This window comes from Salmo salar, chromosome 05, assembly GCF_965601325.2.
Source record: "Salmo salar chromosome 05, fSalSal1, whole genome shotgun sequence".
Taxonomy (NCBI): Eukaryota; Metazoa; Chordata; class Actinopteri; order Salmoniformes; family Salmonidae; genus Salmo; species Salmo salar.
In genome coordinates this window covers 60294105-60310791 of record NC_138295.1, presented here as the reverse complement: position 1 = coordinate 60310791, position 16687 = coordinate 60294105, and the positions used below count along the sequence as shown (strand labels likewise).

Below are 16687 nucleotides of genomic sequence, written 5' to 3'. Positions count from 1 at the left end.
TGATCCTTTCTTTGTCAGTGGGCAAACGTACAAAATCAGCAGGGGATCAAATACTTTTTTCCCCCACTGTAGCTGTGACAATCGATTATTAGCTTGTTATTTTTTACCATTCATGGCTTTCCTTGACGTGATGGGAGTTGTGGGTTATAGTAAAGCATAAAAGGTGTATGGATTACACTTTGGGACAGACTCCACTGTTTGATGGAAGAGAAAAATATGTCAGGATAGCTGGTTGATGGCAACCGCCACAAACACTGACACTGGCACTCATGTACTCAAACACACACATACATACACACACACACACACCTGTTGGCCAGCGACAGCTGAGGGTCACAGGAAAGCCGCTTGTAAATAGCCCAGGGGGTTGATGGGAAAGAGAACGAGAGAGAATGAAAGACTGAGGAAAAAAGGGAGAAAGAGAGGTGTAGAGAGAGACCTGAATGACATGAACACTCTGGCCTAGCATCTTCACCGTCTCCTCACCCCCCCCTTCTTCTGTCTCCCCTGACCCCGCTTTCTCCCTCCCTCTCTCTGTCCTTCTCTCCCTCTATCGCAGCTGTTGCCCCATGTCCCCCCCCCCTTCCACACACACACACACTCCAATCCCCCGTGGTTCAAACTGTACCTTGTCTTGGCAGAGCCGTCTCCTCAGAGGTGACTTTGACACCGGCCAGAGCCTCACTTCTAATTTAATTCCTCAAGGCATACAGTCATCGGTAGATGACAATATTATCAGATATTGTGCTACAACATCTTCCCCAAAAGTGAATGGCTGTATTATTGTATAGAGAAGAATATGTTTTTCTATTTGTGACTAAGGCACTAAGCAACAAATCTTTTGTGAGCATAGGTTCGGCTTTCACATTGATATCAATGAAAGACTCGTATGAAAATGAGTTACACAATCCTATCTCAAGTTTCAGAATCGGACCCAAGTCACAAAGTCATGGAACATGGACCACAGTAGTCACGATGCCTTTCTCTCTCTAAACCGGGGTTGTCTCAGTAACCCTCCAGTGCAGTAAACAGTGCGTTGGTCCCAAGACGCAGCTCAAGTGACTCACCCTGCTAGCCCGCTGTCTCTCTCTCTCTTCCCCCTCCTCCCTCCACATCCCGTCCTCCTCCCCCTCGCTCTGTCGTTCTCAGCTGTTGAACACAGACCCAGGCTCTGGGCTCAGGGAATGTCACCATTGACGTCACCCGGCATTCCTGAGATTCCCACGCCCGGCACTGGGTAATAGGAGTAGAGCCTGGGAGAGAGAGCACACACACACTCACAGGTATACACTAAAACGCATATGTTGATGCATACATACGACACATAAACACTTAGAACCATACATGAAGATGTACTTACACAAACACATGCATGGATCAACCTTCACACAGACACATAATGAGTGTGAATTCTTACACACTAGAGCCCTGTTGTTCAAAGAGCCCAGGGCCTGGGGCCAACATCCGACTAACACATGTTCTTTCTCCTCCTTCATCTCCCTCTGTTGCTGGGGTAGATGAGTGAGCGTCCAGTTTCTTAGAGGAAGGACTGAGCGAGTGTCTGTCTGCTAGGTCAGGTACAACGCAAAAAGCCCTGTTCGCCCTGTTCCACTTTTGCCTCGGCTGTGGCTCACGGCTCACACTCACGTGTGAGCCCCAGCCGAGGCAAAATACAGCCGAGGCAAAATATTCCCATCCCAAAACACCTCAGTACAAAGTAACCTTCACTGGCTGCCCAGAGTTCTCTATCCAGTTGTGAATGGCGCGAGCAAAATTATGGTAACTGTTATGTATTTGTATGTTTGATGGAAGTAGTGTGTTACTGATACTGCTGACACAAATGAGTCTGGCGCAAACATCATTCTGTCCTTGCCACCCGTGTGTGTGTGTGTGTGTGTGTGTGTGTGTGTGTGTGTGTGTGTGTGTGTGTGTGTGTGTGTGTGTGTGTGTGTGTGTGTGTGTGTGTGTGTGTGCTGAACTGAAGTATGTGTGACTGAGATGAAGTATGTGTGACTGAGATGAAACGGTGTCACATGCTGGTAGCATCTGGGACACGTCATGGAGCAACTTTTATCTGCTATCGCAGAACCCTGCCCAGCTCTAGGGAGTGTGCGTGCGTAGTTGTGCGTCTGACTGTGTGCCTGCCCACAGTATGTGTGCATGTCTCTTTGTATATATCGCTCTCTCTCTGTCTGTGTGTGTCTACTGTCTGTGTTTGCCTGGTTGTGTTCCTGACAGTGCTTGGAAAGTCCCCCGCTCCCCTATCCACACAGTGAGCCTGTCTTTCTTTGTCAACGGCTCCTTTTAACCAAGTAAGGGGAAATCAGGCTGACGGTCTGTCCCATGGCAAGAAGGAATGCTGTTGTCTGAGTAGCTTGATGCTGTCCCAGATTAACACTGCTCACCATTGAGCCATTCGATGGATAGACCTTCATAATGAGTGAAACCAAAACGAAGCGTACGCCGTTTGATTTGTAAACTAATTAAAATATTAGAGGCATTTATTCGTTTTTTTTAAATTGTGTCTTATGAGACAACAACACATTAGGAGGTTGGAATGTCTTGAGTAATAACAAAAGGTTGTTTCTCTTAGGGATGTGTCACATGACGTAACCTGAAGGGGACTGTCTGAATGTTGACATAGGGATGCCGTAGGGTTGACATAGGAGTGACATTGCTCCTGTAGTGAAAAGGTATTAGGTTTTGTCAGTAGTGTTAGTGTAATGCGTGAAAGGGTCAAACGAGTAATGTTTACGGATTCATACTAATATTCACAGCGTTACAGTTGTCCTACAGTAAGTGATAGGCATACACACACCACACAAACACTCCATCCATTCCTTAACACCATATTAATATCTCCTCTCCGTCTCCCTCTCAACCAGCGAACGGCTACATCAGTGCCAGGGCCTCCCCCGGCCTCCTCTCCATCTCCAACGGCAACAGCCTGGGGAAAGTAGTCCTGGCCAAGTCTTCACCTCCGCCCAGCCCTCAGATGGTGAACAGCCGCAAGCCTGATCTCCGGGTCATCACCTCCCAGAGCGGCAAGAGCCTGATGCAGCTGGTGAGCCACAGAGAGATCCACTACGGGAGCCCTACTGGCCAAAACTGAGTCTGTTGTTTTCTCACATTGATAAATGCTTCATTGGTGTCCTGCCAGTCACAAAACAATGGGGTGATGAATCTTTATGAATCTCTATTCCTTCTGAGATAAACATTTAATACCAAAACGAAGCGTATGCTGTTTGATTTGTAAGCGGTTGAAGTATGAGAGGTATTTATTTATTATTGTGTCTTGTGACTCAACTCAACACATTTTAGGAGGTTGGGATGTCTACAGTAACAACAAAGTTTTGTTTCTCAGAGTGGTGTCACTCGGAAGCTCAAATTTTTCTACAAAACAGATGCTGAGTCATTATTAGTTTATAAAGCAATTGAACAATTAATAGGACAGCAATTATAGTAAGATTAAATTCAAAGGTTGATTTTGGCACGCACTGAGTGCGGCTTTAGACTGTGCTAAAGAAGGATTGACATCAAAATGCATCCATGCATCTCGTCATAATTGCCGTTCTGAATTTGATATTTTCGTGAGTGTGTGGTGAAATACCCCCCCCCAGACGCTGATCTGAGTTCAGTTTTGCATTTTCCCTTAATGAGCCCAATGGTTAAGGTTAGGATTGGGGGCTGATCCTGGATCAGCAGGTTAGTACAGAGCTGTAACCCGTGTTCTCTGTCCTACTGCCCCCTGCAGACCGATGAGGAGCTGGAGTTGGTGAGTGAGGTGAATAGAAACTCCTCCTAGACTTGACTGTGGTTGCTGTGTCAACACTGTGGTCTCACAGGCATGAGTGTCATACTGGTATACTGTCGTGGTATACTGTCGTACTGGTATATTAGTAGATAATTAGTATACAGTATTTACAGTGTAGTATTAGTCGAATAAGAGCACAGTACAATGTACAGTACCAGTCAAAAGTTTGGACACCTACTCATTCCAGAGTTTTTCTTTATTTTTAACATTTTTCTACATTGTAGAATAATAATGAAGGCATCAAAACTATAAAATAGCACATGGAATCATGTAGTAACCAAAAAAGTGTTAAACAAATCAAAATATATTTTAGGTTCTTCAAAGTAGCCACCGTTTGCCTTGATGACAGCTTTGCACACTCTTGGCATTCTCTCAACCAGCTTCATGAGGAATGCTTTTCCAACAGTCTTGGAGTTCCCACATATGCTGAGCACTTGTTGGCTGCTTTTCCTTCACTCTGCGGTCCAACTCATCCCAAACCATCTCAATTGGGTTGAGATCGGGTGATTGTGGAGGCCAGGTCATCTGATGCAGCACTCAATCACTCACCTTCTTGGTCAAATAGCCCTTACACAGCCTGGAGGTGTGTTTTGGGTCATTGTACTGTTGAAAAACAAATGATAGTCCCACTAAACTCGAACCAGATGGGATGGCGTAACGCTGCAGAAATGCTGTGGTAGCCATGCTGGTTAAGTGTGCCTTTTTTTTTTTTAATTCTAAATAAATCACAGACTGTGTCAACACCATAATATGTTCTTGTCTATTTCCAAATAGGGCTGTCTTCTGTATACCACCCCTACCTTGTCACAACACAACTGATTGGCTCAAACGCATTAAGAAGGCAAGAAATTCCACAAATGAACTTTTAACAAGGCACACCTGTTAATTGAAATGCATTCCAGGTAACTACATCATGAAGCTGGTTGATAAAATGCAAAGCCATCATCAAGGCAAAGGGTGGCTACTTTGAATAATCTCAAATATATTTTGATTTGTTTAAAACTGTTTTGCTCACTACATACTTCCATATGTGTTATTTAATAGTTCTGATGTATTCACTGTTATTCTACAATGTAGAAAATGGTAAAAAATAAACCCTTGAATGAGTAGGTGTGTCCAAACTTTTGACTATGTGTGGTAAATCCAAAATGGAGGTAAAGCTCTCTGTGAATGCATTGTATGCATCTTGGCATGTGCATGGGTCAACTCCATGTGTGTGTAATCCATGTCGGGTTGGACAGGAGGTCATTGTGTATAGGCTACAGTACTCTCTGGAGTGTGTGTATCCATTGACTAGGACAAACTGTTTAAGAGGTGACACCAATGGCACAATGACCTCCACCCCTGGAGCGTCTGAGCCCCGACTCACACACTTATCACCACGCACCAACACGCACACAAACACAATCACTTTGTCGCTCACTCTGATTGTTCTGCCCGATGCATGCCTCTCAATCAATCCGCATGATTCTCCATTTGAGTGGAACACTTCCTAACACCTCCACCAACTGTTCTTTCACGTGGCCGTGAATGTTGGTGTTTCCGTGTCATAGAGAAGTCATGAACCGTACAGGCCAGGATGTTCCCGCCTTCGTTTCTATTTGATACTGTTAGTGAATGTCATGGTACTGCATGGGCACAAACCTTTTGGTTTAAAATAAGTCTTTACTTCCTGTGTCCTGCTGTTCAAGCGTCTTTCCTGTGTCCTCTGTCTTCCCAGAATGCTCAGCGGTTAGGTGGTTCTCAAGGGAACCTGTCCACGCCAGTGGTTTCCGTGGCGACGCCCAGTCTCCTAGCCCCCTTCTCCGCCATGCAGACGGCCTACAACACTGGTGAGTAAAAGAGGAAAAAGGTACTCGCTGCTCACGGGCAAAGCTAGCAGAATATGGGAATTGGACACACACTGTATGTCTGTAGTATGTCTTAAAGCAAGTGTATTAGGACCAGTGGGTGACAAACACAATGGTGAATACTTTCGATTAGTTTATTCAGTTATTCTCTTTTTGTCAGTCTGCTCTGTAATTACCCAAATTGGCAAAGGCAGAAAAGAACACAATTTACCACTGTAAGTGAATCCTATGCATATTCACTTTGATCAATGTGTGAGTATTTCTTTCTCTCTCCCTCTCTCGCCCTCCCTCTCTTCCCCTCCCTCCCCCTCAGAGTACCAGCTGACAAGTGCAGATCTCACAGCGCTCCAGACATTCACGCCATCAGGGCTGCTGCCTAGCAACATGTCCACCTGGCAACAGCAACCAGCAGTATCCCAGCAGCAGCAGCAACAACAGCAGCAGCAACAACAACAGCAGCAGCAGCAACAACAACAACAACAGATCAGTTTGGCGTCACTCAGTAACTTGGTGTAAGTACACTTCCCCGGTCACCCTATTGTATAAGTGTAGCTAGCTGCACCCTAAACCAGTGGTATTCAAAGTCGGGGTCATGACCCCTAGTGGGCCCCCCCATATTTAAAAAAATTATAATAATACAGTTGAGAGTACAGATTATTGTATGAAACAATATACAAAAACAAGTATTAAGTAAATGTATTTATTGGTTTCTTTTCATGTTAATAAGAGCAGAAAATGCAATTCATTGAAGGTTGTGTCATTCGATTTTAACATTGTGTCGTTAGATTTGAGTTGGGAGGGGGGAAATTCATTGGGGAAAAAATGGGGTCACCAGAAAATAAAGCTGAAAGAATTGGGTCCCCGCTGAAAAAGTTTGAATAGCACTGCCCTAAACCGATATCTGCGTCCTTCAGTTAAAGGGAATTAACCCAAAACTTTCCCCATACTATGTGACCAATCATTGAGTAGTAACTCCTCACCCATACCATACAGACTATCCCTCTGTACTTACCTGTTCTATAGCCCATAGACCCGTAAACACACATGCACTTACTGTCTGCACACAATTTCATCAGCAAGTCTGACTTACTAAAGCCGTTGCATCTTTGACATGAAATTAGGCATTTTTCCTCAAGAGCAGCATAGCATGGTTGCTAGCTACAAAACAGACCCAAACTGTGAACACCTCAGACCGTCACTGGTATCCACTTGCTATAGTATAGTATGCATCAGAGGAGGCTGGTGGGAGGAGCTATAGGAGGACAGGCTCATTGTAATGGCTGGAATGGAATATATCAAACATATGGAAAACCACGTTTGTCTCCGTTTCATTGATTCCATTCTAGCCATTATAATGAGCCGTCATCCTATAACTCTTCCCACCAACCACCTCTGGTATGCATGTACCTCCACTTTCAGTTTGAGGATGTCTGAGAGGCTGACCTAAACTCCCTCTCCCTTAATTAACATCTCCCCACGTGGATCCAAGAGCGCTTTAGGTTTAGGTGTGCATTGACCACCTGCTGTAGGCTAATGCTAGCTAGTGACCGTCATTAGCCGTCAGCTTTGTCTCGTTACTAGCATTGTTAGAGCCAAATGCAGGTTTCTGTGATTGTGGCGGCTAGGCTAGCCGCGGGGTAGCTGTATGTAACCGCCTGTTTGTTCTCCCCCTCTTGTCCACAGCATGTGGGGCGCAGAGAAACAGAACGGGGAGATGGCTAACTGCATCTCCAATTTCGCTGCTAACCTGAGGTGAACGAATTAGCATCTAGCGCTACATGTGTGGTTATCGTCATGCCGTATCAAATTAAGTTTGTGCGGCTCTCAGGTTGGGTTCAATTCATAAGAACATAATGAAGGAATAACAGTTTAGATTTCATGTAACTTACACTGTAAAACATTATTTATTTGTTTCCCCTTTTTCTCCCCAATTTCATGATATCCAATTGGTAGTTAGTCTTGTCCTATCGCTGCAACTCCCATATGGTCTCAGGAGAGGCGAAGGTCGAGAACCATGCGTTCTCTGAAACACAACGCGCCAAGCCGCACTGCTTCTTGACACACTGCTCGATAAACCCGGAAGCCAGCCGCACCAATGTGTCACAGGAAACACCTGGTGACTGTGTCCGCGTGCATGCGCCCAGCTCGCCACAGGAGTCGCTAGAGCGCGATGGGACAAGGACATCCCGGCCGGCCAAACCCACCCCTAACCCGGACGACGCTGGGCCAATTGTACGCCGCCTCATGGGTCTCCCGGCCGGCTGCGACACAGCCATGTATCGAACCCAGATCTGCGTCTTTCCTCCTTCTTTTATAGCTTGTTTCTGAGGCTTTGAGTGTTGGAACCAAAGAGAGAAATATGCAGGAATATGGCAGCCGCCCAACGCTGTGTGTGTCAGTCTCACAGGACAGCATTGACACACACCAAGAATGAGTAGTGTAGTCCTCCTTTTTTTGTCTTGAAGCACAGGTCTATTAATCTCTCTCACTTGGATGGCCTGACAGTAAGATCAATAGTCAGATTTCACTCATCCATACTTCATATAGATCAGTGAAACTGCTTCTTCAAAGTAAGGCACTTGATCAAACCGTTCTCATTTTGCCCTGAAGAGCATGTTCCACCCACGATTTGTTCTCTCACACAAGCGTTTGATTACATAGGCTATACGTACAGTCCCACTGTTTTTGTTATTTATTCCCTTGCACGGTAGCTGCAGTGAGCAGACACTTCCAATCAAAGGTGATTGACGGTTTTTCACTGCAAGCCTCGCGTTCTCTGTCAGCCCTGGTTACCCGCCGTGGGAAGCAAGGGGGAAATGATTTCTGCCGGGGTTTTTTTTCTCCACTTCCTTCTCTTGCACTGAGTGGCCAATCATTCCAGAGCCTCCTGTAAAGACTCACTGCAACTAGCGTGCACCTGTTGACTAGCACACCAATCTAAATGTTAATGCTGTGTCAAGGGCATCCCGCTAGCCTTCCCGCGGTGACTTGTTTATTGAATCGTTTTCCACACGTCAATTGCTGCCTTGCGCCTTGCAGGATGTGTTGGTCTCTGTGTTTGAGGAACCCAGCTGATGCATTCAGGAGAGAAAGGGTCTGAATTGAGGAGTTTTAAGGGGTTTTGGAGAAATGGTTCCTGTTTAGGGAACATGTCTGTCTGTCCTTGCATTAAGGACATGTCCTTTTGCATTGGAGAAATGGTGCACACACATATATACACACACACACACACACACACACACACACACACACACACACACACACACACACACACACACACAACTCACTACCTCAGTATGTTGCTATCTGTCTATCACTATTAACTCACTCTGTCTGTGTCTCTTCCTTTCAATATATCTCTCTCTCTGCGTCTGTCTCTCTCTCTGCGTCTGTCTCTCTCTCTGCGTCTGTCTCTCTCTCTGCGTCTGTCTCTCTCTCTGCGTCTGTCTCTCTCTCTGCGTCTGTCTCTCTCTGTCTCCAGTTTTGTTCAGGGAAAAGCTTACCTTTATGTGTCTACATTACCCATGTTTTACAATGTACACAGTAATGAATAGTTTGTGTACACACTGCTGATTTGTGTGCTGTGCACATAATATCCTATTTAGTTCAGAGAAAGCTCCTTTCTCCTCAAGGAATAGTTGTTTGTTTGCACAGGCGACAGGATAGGGAATCATTGTGTCAACACATCCACTCCAGCTTGATTACCCTACATTGCAGGAAAGGGAAAAATAATAGAATCAATAAAATAACATTTATTTAGGGACTACATTGATGTCTTGGTCAATAAATTCAAAATGATGAGCCTATAATTACATTTTATTTAGTAAATGAATACCCAATGTTTGACTAAGTTTGAATGTAGAGTGATTTAGTCATGTTTATAATAAGTATTTTCTATCTCTGCCAAGTTTTTGGGCTGTCTGTTATGTACATTAATGGAGAGCAGGTTTCTGAATCACCCTCCCTGTGTTAGTTTCTCAAACTTTCTTTTTTACCCTCCCTTTACAGCATGGCCTCTCAATCAAACTTGCTATTTGGCAGGGAAGAGGGTCTCTGCTGGTACTGTATATCTCCTCAGTCAGAGGAGGCTGGTGGGGTGAGCTATAGGAGGATGAGCTCATTGTAATGGGTGGAATGGCATAAATGGAACTGAGTCTAACATGTGGTTTCCAAATGTTTGACGTGTTTGATACCGTTCCATTCATTCCATTCCAGACATTACAATGAGCCCATCTTCCCATAGCTCCTCCCACCAGCCTCTTCTATCTTCAGTGTATAACTAGCCACACAGCATGGCACTGTTTCCCAAACCTGGTCTTTGAGGACCCCCATGCATGCTGGTTTTCATTTAAAACCAGATCCAATAATTATTCAACAGAAGCTACTGGTAATAATCATCCATGAAACTCACTATCAACTCAGTTTAAGCTCATTTATTGAGAGATTGGTTTCATGTGAAAACTGTGCACACAATGGTCCTTCTGGACCAGGTTTTGGGAAATGGCGCTATACTGTACTGTACTGTAACCGTGTGCTTCTGACTGCGCTAGCTGTGTTAGCGCTCTGAGCTAGCCTGAAGAGCGAGCCTTCATCACTGTCACCAGCCTGCTGACTCTGACCGTATTATTCTCCATAGCAACAGGACCCTTGTAGCACTATAATCCATCAACCTGTACAAGTCCATAATGACGGGCTTACACTTGATAAAGTGGCACATAGAGGCAGAGTAACACAGTCAAGGGTTTAGGGAGTGAGTGTGCACATGAGCGAGAGTATGTGTGTGTGTTGTAGGGTAAAGAATCACGTTCTTGCATCTTTTATTGTGCAATTGTGAATATATAAAATAATATGAATGGGTCCATTGTGCCCTATAAGTACACTAGCTTAAAGGCCCAGTGCAGTCAAAAACATGATTTACCTGTGTGTTATGTACAGTGAGCAAAAAAAGTATTTGGACAGTGATTTATTTTGTTTGTTGTTTTGGCTCTTTACTCCAGCACTTTGGATTTGAAATGATACAATGACAAAATGCAGACTGTCAGCTTTAATTTGAGGGCATTTTCACCATATCTGGTGAACCGTTTAGAAATTACAGCACTTTTTGTACATAGTCCCACCATTATATGGGACCAAAAGTATTGGGACAAATTCACTTATGTGTACTCAAAATTTGAGTATTTGGTCCCATATTCCTAGCATGCAATGATTACATCATTGTTTTTGTGGTTTCACCTTATTTTGTGACCAATCATTTTGGAGTCACTTTTATTGTAAATAAGAATATAATACATTTCTAAACACTTCTACATTAATGGGGATGCTACCATGATTAGGGTTAATTCTAAATGAATCGTGAATAATGATCACTGAGAAAGTTAGACACACAAATATCATACCCCGCGAAGAATGCTAACCTCCCCTGTTATTGTAATGGTGAGAGGTTAGCATGTCTTGGGGATATGATATTTGTAACTTTCTCACTCATCATTATTCATGATTCATTCAGGACTATCCGTAATCATGGTAGCATTCACATGAATGTAGGAGTGTTTAGAAATATATTCTATTCTTATTTGTGCCAATACTTTTGGTCCCCTAAAATGGGGGGACAAAAAGTGCTGTAATTTATACACGGTTCACCCGATATGGATGAAAATACGCTCAAATCAAAGCTTGACAGTTTAACCTCATAGTATCATTTCAAGTCCAAAGTGCTGGAGTACAGAGCCAAAACAACACAAAATGAGTCACTGGCAGAATACTTTTGGAGCTCACTGTATATTTCCACACTGAGGATGGAATAATACTGTGAAAAGGCCCTTTTAGTGTAAGAGCTGTTTGAAAATACTTTTGGGAAAAATGGCTGCCTGTTTTTGTGGGATGGAGTTTTTGCCTGCCTGGTGAATATCTTTTTTTTATTGGTCTATTCACTAATTTACCGCCTGGTGACATCCAAACCTCTCTGCCAATAACAGCTAGTTTTCAGTTTTCCACTCCACACTCATGAGAAATTGCTCTTTGCTAAGAAGCAATTTTTTTTTATTTTTGGCAATTTTAATTGAAAACAGTCACAGTAAGGTATTTAATTGTTAGCCAGAAACGATTTGATATTGAGATAAAAACGGCTGCGTTGGACCTGATTTAAGGGCGACCTGATTTAAGGGTGAAGTGATTCAAGTGAGTTGGCTTTTCCAATCGAGGGGAGTGGTGTGGGAGAGAGGGGGAGGGTGCTGAGGGCTGTGTGAATTTACAGATGGGACTTGTTGGCGGGGTGTGAAGTTGGAGATGTCTGGGTACAATTGCATGAGTTACTAAATGCTAAAGATAAATGACTGTGGACACATGGCACAAGGCATGGGAGTGGTCTTTCGGAATCCAGAGTCCGTCTGCATGGCTTGTGGACCGTGCACTTCCGTGTGGCCTTTTCATCCAGTCTGTTTGCGTCTCTGTTCGTGTGTCTAACCTCAGTCCATCAACCTATAGTCGCTTTTAAAAGCTGTGTCATGACATAGTGTTCCCTAAAACATTTAGCAGTGAAACATTACCTGTCGTTAGCAATTAGCAAAAACATGAGCTGTCAGCCCAGGGTGTGTATGAACAGTAGGGTGGAACACAGAGCACGGCACATAGAATTGAAGACCTACGCAGTTCATAGAAGGGACACTTATCTACCACTCCCATAAACAATTACATTCTTTTCCTCTGCAAGGTTCTGTTTGTTTTTCCGCTACTCAATTTGCTGGCACATTTGTCATCTAGGATCCCCCCCCCTCCACCTAGTGTGTGGAGGTGTTGACTCTATGTTCCATCAGCGCTTACTACACTGTGTGCTGGTTAGCAGGTCCCTCTCTGGGCTCCTGTATTTAAAGTGATGTTCATGGTGATGTGGATATATGTGTTTGTAAGTAGTGTTGCAGTTACCCTGGCTGACCAGCAGATGTCAGCACACGTCTCACCAGCAGATGTCAGCACACGTCTCACCATTTCTTTCTCTCTTTTCTCGGTCCCTCCAGGCCGGTTGGCCACTTACCCCAGGGCACCATGCTGACGATTAACACCAACCCCAACATCAGCATCAAGTCGGAGCCCGTGTCGCCCAACCGCGACCGCAGCACCCCGTGCTCCACAGCTGGGGGTGGCGGAGGAGCGGGCCTAGTGACCATCACAGGGGCCCCTATGTCAGGCCAGTACCCCGGGGCCCTGCGCCTGGAGCCGTCCACCCTGCAGGGCCGCTCGCCCGTCGGCAGCCTGAGCAGCAACGGCAGTTCCTACGAGGGTGACCGGGACGATGGGGCCCAGGGGCGGGCCCAGGACTTCCACCACCAGGGAGGGGCCTCCTCTGCCATGGGGCTCCTGAGGCCCTCGTCCACTCAGGAGCAGCAGGAGCATGAGGGGGCCAACGTGAAGAGAATGAGACTGGACACCTGGGTCACATAGATGTGTAGAACAAGAGAGTGGAGGGGAGAGATGCCCCCTCTCCCCCACCATCCCCCACCCTTTTACCGTATGTACAGTAAATGCTGACCTCACACACATGCCTCCACCAAACACACACACATGCACAGGACACACCCATTTGCGCATGCTCTTACACTCTTACACACACTCTTTCTCTCACAAATGTATGCGTTGACACACAAGCTGCATACTGTTTTACACTATATTGTACTACACACACACACACACACACACATTCTCACACAAACACCCTCTATTTGGGCAGAGACACCGAACCAGGGATTACATGTCAACATAGTGTGTTGGACAAGATTAGGATTGGAATGAATTGAGTTCTCTTTTGTTCAAGCTGGCTCTGTCTACTTTTCGTTTTGAAGGGAGAGAGAGAGCAGCTAGAAAACTGACTGACTATTGACTAACTATAGGCTTTGCTGGGTTTTCTCTTCACCCTCTACATTACATAATACACACCTGGTATCCTCCTGTCTTTTATCCACAGTAGGTCTCTAGTCCAGCTGCACTGCTCTGTTGAGAAACAGTAGAACAACCAAAATGAATCCACTTCTTTGTATCTGCTCAGTGGCACTGTTATATCCAGCTTTTGGTGTTTTTGTAAAGAGTATGAGATTGGTGAATGAGATTTTAACTGTTCTTTTTGTAGTATTACGTCCTCTCTCTGTCTGACTGTTGTCCATCAACCATCTTTACATTTCTATTAACATTTCTGTTTTAGATTTGAGAACCCAAAATTCACTGAGTCAAACTGATTAGCTATCCATTTTATAAGACAGGATTTACTCTTCTAAAGTGGACGATCCTTGTTTTGTTTAGTTTTAGCCAGGTATTTAATCAGGACCATGCAAATAGCTGTTTTAATCTGAAACATCGATACCTTATCTAGGTCAAATACTGTTTTATCAGGGAAGGGCTGCACTAGCTCTATGACACATGCTACAGATACCTACAGATCAACTTCAGATGCTGCGTGTGTTTCCTGTTCTGTGATATTTATTTCAAATGCTCTATTTGTGTTGTTTTTTTTTACTACCTTCTTGACTTTTCGGTTTTTCCCCACGCTCAAATCCATCCACACTCACATACAAAAAGTATTTTTGTTAAACAATGCCTGTGTTTCAGAAGGCTCTGAATAGGAGATGTAAACTGGGAGAAAAAGTGAAGAACTGTATATATAAGCAATTTGTTCTGTTTCCTTCTGTATGGCTTTTGTATGGCAGAGACATCGTTCTTTGAGGGTAAACATATAGAGCATATAAATATATATTTAAACAGCAGCGATAGCAGATTTTGAGAGTAAGTGATGAACTGCATACGATGCAGAGAAAACGATAGACGACAGGGATTGTATATAGAAATATATGTTCACATATGTTCAGCAGGATATCCCTAAAAGCTAATGTGTTGATTCCCGGTGATCTGTCTTTCTATTTATGTGTGTGTACATAAGTGTACTAGGTTGCAAAGCAAAGTGAGGGTGCTAGAGGGACAGAAAAGGAAGTAGCAATGGATTGGACTGTTTGAGTGAGCAGTGGTTAGTACTCTGACGGAGCGCACTTTAACCCCTTCCTCCCCCCAAGCCCCCAAAATGCCCCCCTCTCTTTAAAAGCCAGGTGTCCTCCAGAAAGGGACAGTCATGTCTGCATGTCCTCAGGCACGTCAAACTCATTCAACACACAAACACATTTACACACATTAGCCAGACAAGTATCCCCTGTGCTTTCTGTTAGAGGAGAGTTCCATGGCCACATGAATTAATTACAGCATTTCGCTCATTGAACCGTGGTGTAAACTCGACTGCTCCCTACCAGTGACTTAAGACAAGTCCATCTCACGCTCATTTGACCCTTGCCACTATCAATTTTCTGCCAAAACGCCTCATTGCTCCACACACTCAAACACCATACTCACATATACTCTGCACTCTATCCAGAACAGGTTCAAATGACCTCCCATTGGCTCTTTATCGTTTTATATCGTTGTAGTTGTTGCCGTAGGGATTGTGCAGCCTGACTCGTCAGGAGTCTAGATGATCGTCTAGAGGTGGATGGCAGAGAGAGAGAGAGAGAGAGAGAGAGAGAGAGAGAGAGAGAGAGAGAGAGCGATCACGCCTGCCGGCATATTCACCTTCCCTTAGACTGTAAGACTGTTGTGTCCTGGGCTTTGAACAAACGTTGACCCTGATGTTTCTTTGTTTTTTTTATAATAATGGTAGCTATGTCTTGAATAGGGCTACATGCCATGAAGCGATGTTTCATACCTAGACGAAATGGTGACTAGCGGAAGCAGACGATGGGGTTGGTTAATACTCTGGATGCTGGCCAATCGAGGTGTTGTATAAAGCCCTGACATTATCTCAGAACAACACTAAGGGTCACTGTAATCACAAATGAAAAGACAATCGTCATGACAATAGTTAACCTGCGCCCCCATATTCCCCATGTATAATGAATGATGTTTCGAGAATCTCACTTTCCAGTGTTAATTTGTGCCGGTGACAGTTCTATTGTCTGTTTTTATTATAATTGTTCTATGATAATTGCTATTATTAATGTTAATATTATCATTATTGTGACCATCGATGGTAATTGTAATGATGATATAGAAAAGGCAATTTTTATTTTTTGCGGTTTTGTGTAGGTTAGGAATCTTGTTTTATTTGAATTTTATTTTATTATATATAAATATATTTTTGTTTTGTTTTCATTTTTTGTTTTTTTTCTTCAAAGGGTGTACTAAAATTGCACGATTTATGACGTAAAACAAAACCGCTGTAGTAATATTAGTACATGTGAGATCATGAAAGGTGGTATACTGACCAGTTCAATGCTGCAATCTTTTGTCAAATGTACAAAACTTAGTCTACACATAGTAAAGTGAGGACAAGAAAACATTTAATTTATTTCTGACCAGACACAAAGATGTCAATGCATGGGCGTAACACAAAAAAAGAATGAATCATATTATAGGAAATAAATATGAAATGTAATATCAATAAGAATATACATCACACAGAAATAAAATAGAAATTGAAGAAAAAAGTACAATTATAGCTAATATATTGTGTTCGGCTAGTCTGCTTTTTGTTGTAAACAAAATGAACTTTTTTGTTGTTTTTGGAGAATGATATACAATTTGTGTATATTTTCATAAATAAAGTATGCACTGATGTTATTACAAATTCTATACTGCTTTTACAAAAAAAGTGTTTGTTATTGTACCAAAGTATCCATTTGTCCCTTCTTACCCTCCCCTTTTTGCGTATGTTTTATCGTATTTTATATATTAAATAGACAAGTTGACCTAAAAAGAGGTTTGGTTTGTTATTATGATTTACATTAGAATGTGCATTTGTGTTGTTCACCATCAAAACATTTGATAATTTATCAATACAAACTTGTTTTCTGAAAGAAGTTTTTTGAAACGTGATGTATCAGCTATGTTTGGTAAGTGACAGAAAATATGGGACTGTTGAGAGAGTAGTTTATTAATTGCCAGAGATATGTGAAGTGGAATGATGTATTTTCACCATAAGATGTCATCACGTGCT

The 16687-nt window shown here is 43.5% G+C and overlaps 1 protein-coding gene across 10 annotated transcripts in view; it reads left to right on the top strand.

Moving 5' to 3' along the window:
- LOC106605316 (myocyte-specific enhancer factor 2D homolog) overlaps positions 1-16323 on the top strand; it is a 73399-nt gene extending 57076 nt beyond the window's left edge. For 4 of the 10 annotated variants that reach the window (XM_014200799.3, XM_045718437.2, XM_045718440.2 and 1 more), the window contains 7 exons: positions 2886-3064; positions 3755-3784; positions 5535-5646; positions 5978-6176; positions 7348-7416; positions 9673-9723; positions 12678-16323. In XM_014200799.3, coding sequence (XP_014056274.1) covers positions 2886-3064; positions 3755-3784; positions 5535-5646; positions 5978-6176; positions 7348-7416; positions 9673-9723; positions 12678-13101 — 1064 coding nt within the window. In that variant the 3' untranslated portion in view covers positions 13102-16323. The remainder of the gene's footprint in view (positions 1-2885; positions 3065-3754; positions 3785-5534; positions 5647-5977; positions 6177-7347; positions 7417-9672; positions 9724-12677) is intronic. The other 6 variants (XM_045718443.2, XM_045718444.2, XM_045718438.2 and 3 more) reach the window with 5 other exon arrangements.
- Positions 16324-16687: the final 364 nt, after the last annotated feature.